This window comes from Notothenia coriiceps, unplaced genomic scaffold (assembly GCF_000735185.1).
Source record: "Notothenia coriiceps isolate Sejong01 unplaced genomic scaffold, NC01 NC01_scaffold00000492, whole genome shotgun sequence".
Taxonomy (NCBI): domain Eukaryota; kingdom Metazoa; phylum Chordata; class Actinopteri; order Perciformes; family Nototheniidae; genus Notothenia; species Notothenia coriiceps.
In genome coordinates, this window is record NW_011333193.1 from 43,993 (window position 1) to 49,672 (window position 5,680).

At 39.1% G+C, this 5,680-nt stretch overlaps 1 protein-coding gene across 1 annotated transcript in view; it reads right to left on the reverse strand.

Annotated features, from left to right (window-relative positions):
* Nucleotides 1-2,462, reverse strand: part of LOC104954353 (beta-crystallin A4-like) — a 10,607-nt gene extending 8,145 nt beyond the window's left edge. The window contains exons 1-4 of the mRNA XM_010781449.1: nucleotides 2,422-2,462; nucleotides 1,630-1,673; nucleotides 1,179-1,297; nucleotides 561-702 (exon numbers count right to left, since the gene is read on the reverse strand). Coding sequence (XP_010779751.1) covers nucleotides 561-702; nucleotides 1,179-1,297; nucleotides 1,630-1,668 — 300 coding nt within the window. The 5' untranslated portion in view covers nucleotides 1,669-1,673; nucleotides 2,422-2,462. The remainder of the gene's footprint in view (nucleotides 1-560; nucleotides 703-1,178; nucleotides 1,298-1,629; nucleotides 1,674-2,421) is intronic.
* Nucleotides 2,463-5,680: the final 3,218 nt, after the last annotated feature.

Sequence of the window (5,680 nt, forward strand, 5' to 3'; positions counted from 1 at the left end):
GGGGGGGGGACACAATGCATCTCTGTCAGTTTCCGGTCAAACACACAAACACACACACACACACACACACACACACACACACACACACACACACACACACACACACACACACACACACACACACACACACACACACACACACTGCGCACATTCCTGCAGAGCTGCACTGCAGTAAAGTGCATTTAGTTCCTTCTGCTTTAGTTCAGTGAGATGTCTTCATGTTCAAATGTTCTTTTGTATTTCTACTGCACTGGGTTTAGTGTGCACAACTCAAAGATACTCAGTTTGTGATGATATGAAAGAGGGAAAAGCATAAAGCCTGCATGCTTGAGAGCTGAAACTGAGCCTTTTTAGATAACTTTCGATTACAAGATACACAGCTTGTTATTTGACAGACTTTTTATTTGTGTTTAAAGATAGTATTTCATCATTTGTTCTTTTACTTCTTCCACTTCTGCTACCATATGTTAAAGTATCACTGGAACTGAATCTCTGAATGGAAAAAGTAGTAATAAATCCGATTGTAGTGCTTCCTCTGCAGTGAAGTGCATATTACTCACAGCGCAGGCGATGGGTCTGAAGGAGGTCATCCTCTCGATGTGGTAGGCGTTGCTGCCTCCGAAGGCGTCGCACTGAGGGTACTCTCCTCTCTCCAGGACGAACTGCTGCCCCTGGTAGGAGGCGTGCTCGTAGCCCACCCAGCTGCGGAGGAACATTCATTATGAATACAGTGTCCTATGTTTGTGAAATGGGTTTTTAGTGGGAGAGAATTGGTCCTTTCTTTGTAGAGTATTCTAAGCTTATTCTCTATGTATACTGTAAAACTGATCCCTTTCCTATGTGTAAAGTGTTCTATGAAATATCAGAAAATAGTGAAAATGTGTATCTGAGTCTCTGAAAGTGAAATGTGTTGTTTTTTAAAACCTAAATATGTTCATGATAATATGATATAAAACAGGGAAAAGCTGCGAATCTCAATTTTTCAGAGCATCTTCTGACAATTTTGCTTTAAAGAAAGACTTAAATTATGATTTTTTAATAAATATTTGTTGAGTATTTAACTGTCCATCCACTTATCGATTAGTCGACTAACCGTTGCAGCTCTCTGCTCTTTGAACCTTGGTGTCGAACACAACAGATCAAAGGTGGTTTCATTTTGAGTTGATGTTTGTACTCACGCTCCGCTCTCCACCCTCATGGAGCGCACGGTCTCGAAGCCGAACTCCATCACGTTGCAGCACTCGGAGGTGAACTCGTGGCGGCGGCCCTGGAAGCATTCCTCGTCGAACACAATGATCTGCAGGCGAGAAAACAGCTTTTAGAACCACTGGAAAATACTATTCAATGCACCAAAAAGTGAGTTTAAAGTCATTGCATTGAGTTAGCTGGGACCAAATTGTGAGAAAGGGTTTTATTTGACCATGAGAATATGATAACGAAGTGTCAGAGTGTCCTAATATACAGCATGTTGTTTTTAAGCATGCTTCTTAGTTAACATGAAGCTGTCTTTGTCTCCTTTCTGCTGTGACAAAGGACGAGTGCAGTTCTTCTGACTGATCATCTCTGTTTAAGCTTTTCATTTGAAAGTCCAAAGAGGAGAGGAATGTGTGTTTGCATCGGCAGACTCACCTTCCAGTGGCCGGAGAACTTGGTGCAGTGGTGAGTCATCTTGTCTGAAAGAAAAAGAAAAACACAAAGACCTTGAGAATAGAAACGACAATGGACAGCTGGATTGTGTGCGTGAGCGAGCTAAAGTCAAACATCATTCAGCTGACAAAGACATCCGCAGATTAGGGAGTTAAACCATGCAAGAAAGTGGGATTAGGCCCAGAAACATTCAGCAACTTTAGTGCACATTAAAACCCTGGACTACATGCTGAACAAAGACATGCAATCTAACATCTGTCTACACAACCACAGTGTCGATCTGTGCTAAGAAGCCTGCTATACGGCGCTTTAAATGAAACAAGTGTGTTTTCTATTTATAAAAGCACCACGAATTCAGCTTTGAATCCTCAGAGGCCTGAATGACTTCTCTCTGACACCATGGCTATTGTTTATCTTTCTTTACAGCACATTAACTCCCTTTTTCTACACTGTGTAGAAGTCCCAAATCTGTCCACACAACTTTAGTGTTAATCTATGGAAAAACACGCCTGTTATAAAACATTTTAAATGTCCTACAGTATGAAACAACAAGAGTGTGTTTTTAGAAAAGCTCCACAAAGTCAGCTTGAAAATCGTCCAAATGTAATTTCTAGACAAGTTCAGAGTGTCAGAGAAGCCAGAAGCCTCTTTTTCTATCTGTCTGTCTCTGTCTCTCCACTTTTCCTCCTGTCCTCCACCCTGTTTCACCGCCTCTGGCCCCCGTGGATCGGCCCCTGTTTTGGGGCATGTGGGGGTCCGTCAGCTGGGACTCACCGTTGGTTTGGTGCTGCTGGGACGTCCTGATGTGAATGTGAGATGTTCATCGGAGCCCCACCCTTTTAAAGCCTCCCCTGGCAGGAGGCCACGCTGAAACCCCCGGGTCAGCATCAGGGGAGGGGCTTCCGCTTTGTGCCCCCCCCACCCCCGAAACAAAAGAGAGGTTAATCTGTGCAGAAGTGCAGACACCACAGTAAAACACACAGGGGACGGGACGCCAGACACATGAGGGTCCGACTATCGTTATTAAATATATATGTTATTTACGAGGGGGTTTCTTCTTTGGAAATGTCAACAAATATTTTTTAAAAGTACTAAGAAATACACATTGTCACTTTATTAATGTATATGGGGCAAAAAACATCAAATTTCTCTTAATTTGGAAACAGAAACCAAACACTTGATGTCATTTTTTATTATAAAACGTGTTAAATACATTTTTAAAAATTAGAGATTGTTGTTGTTATTTTTTAAGTTAGATTTTTGAAAAGATAATGAAGTTAAAATGTCTCCAGACACCACAGTATATCGCACAGGGGACGGGACACCAGACACATGAGAGTCTAACTATTATCATTATTAAATATTTATATTATTTATCTTAATTAACCGAGGGGTTTCTTCTATTGAAATGTCAAAACATATTTTTTAAAAGTACTAAGAAATACAAATACACTCATTTTCTTTCAAATTACTTCACCACAGTAAACATTTAACACACAGGGGACGGGACACCAGACACATGAGAGTCTAACTATTAGCATTATTAAATTAACCATGGGGGATTCTTCTATTGAATTGTAAAAAAACATATTTTTAAAAAGTACTAAGAAGAAGTTTTTAATTAACATATTTACACTGTAGCTAATGAGCAAAGCCTTGAAACACGAAACTTGAAAAAACTATTATTATTATTATTAAATATATATATATTATTCATCTTAATTAACCATGGGGGTTTCTTCTATTAAAATGTCAACAAATATTTTTTTTAAAGTAGTAAGAAATACAAATATTCTCACTTTCTTTCAAATTATTTCACCACAGTAAAACACACAGGGGACGGGAGGTCGGAGGGACACCAGACACATGACGGTCTAACTATCATCATTATAAATATATGTTATTTATCTTAATTAACCGAGGGGGATTCTTCTTTAGAAATGTCAAACAATCAATAACAAATGTGATGTTCACAGACGTCAGAAACACAAATAAAGTCACTTTATTTGTTAAAACTTTTTTTTAAACATCCAATTTTCCTGTTCATTTGAAAACAAAAACCAAACACTTTTTATAATTCTTTATTATAAAATCAGTAAAATAAATAAAAAACTGAGAGATTTTTGTTTATTAGGGACACCAGACACATGAGAGTCTACATTATTTGATCTGATTATCTGTATTTGTTCTATGTCCTATATTCATGTTGCTCTGTGGGAGGAGCCTAACAGTTTGTCATATCTACGCTGTAGCTGCTGTGCACATGATGATGACGCATTGAAACGTGAAAAGTCTAACTATTATCATTATTATTAAATATATATATTATTTATCTTAATTAATCAAAGGGATTCTTCTGTGGAAATGTCAAAGAATATTTTTTTAAAGTATTAAGAAATACAAATATACTCATATGTGGGACAAAAAACATCCAATTTCTCTTAATTTGGAAACAGAAATGTCATTTTAAATTATAACATTTGTTAAATAAATAAAACAAATTAGAGATTGCTGTTGTTTTTTTTAAATTAGATTTTAGAAAATAAATAATTAAGTTAAAATGTCTGGTTCACTCAGACTTCGGAGGGACACCAGACACATGAGAGTCTAATTATTATCATTATTAAATATATAAATTATTTAGGGGGTTTCTTCTTTGGAAATATCAACAAATATTTTGAAAAAGTATTACGAAATAAAAATATACTCACTTTATTTTTAAATGAATTCACCACAGTAAACACACAGAGGACGGGAGGAGGGAGGGACACCAAATCAAATTAAATGTATTATAGCCCCAAATGATGGGGATCACAATAACAAAAACATTATACAACAACACAAGTATCGCCATGTGATAAAAGCATGGCTGAAGTCATGCTAATGTAGATAGAAAGATAAGAAGTACTTTATTGATCCCAATTTGGGAATGTGTTTTGTTTCAGCAGCTTAAAAAGACAAGGCATTGTACAATACAAATTAAAAGAATAAACAAGAAAGTAGAAAATAAGAATGTAGATAGAAATGAGTCAACAAGGAAGACAGATGTGAAGAGAGTCACGCGCACGCACACACGCACGCGCACACGCACACGCACACGCACACGCACACGCACACACACACACACACACACACACACACACACACACACACACACACACACACACACACACACACACACTTACTTAACAGTAACCCTGTTTCTGGTCTTGATATCTTATATATATATATTCTGCATTGTTTTCTTCTAGTTTATGCAAGTTTAAGTTGATCTTTATCATAATACAAGCGGCCGAGATGGGTTTTCTCCGCAGGGTGGCTGGCGTCTCCCTTAGGGATAAGGGGAGAAGTTCGGTCATCCGGGAGGGACTCGGAGTTGAACCGCTCCTCCTTGGCGTCGAAAGGAGCCAGTTGAGGTGGTTCGGGCTCCGAGTTAGGATGCCACCTGGGCGCCTCCCTAGGGAGGTGTTCCAGGCACGTCCAGCTGGGAAGAGACCGAGGGGTAGACCTAGGACCAGGTGGAGGGATTATATCTCTTCGCTGGCCTGGGAGCGCCTTGGGACCCCCCAGTCAGAGCTGGTTGATGAGGGGAAAGGAACGTTTGGGGCTCTCTGCTGGAACTGATACCTCCGAGACCAGACCACGGATAAGGGGAGAAGATGGATGGATGGATAGATGGATAGATGGATGGATGGATTGATGGATGGATAGATAGATAGATGGATGGATGGATGGATGGATAGATAGATAGATGGATGGATGGATGGATAGATGGATGGATGGATGGATAGATGGATAGATAGATAGATGGATGGATGGATAGGTAGATAGATAGATGGATGGATGGATGGATAGATGGATGGATGGATGGATAGATGGATAGATAGATAGATAGATAGATGGATGGATAGATAGATAGATGGATGGATAGATGGATGGATGGATGGATAGATAGATAGATAGATAGATGGATGGATGGATGGATAGATAGATAGATAGATGGATGGATGGATGGATGGATGGATGGATGGAT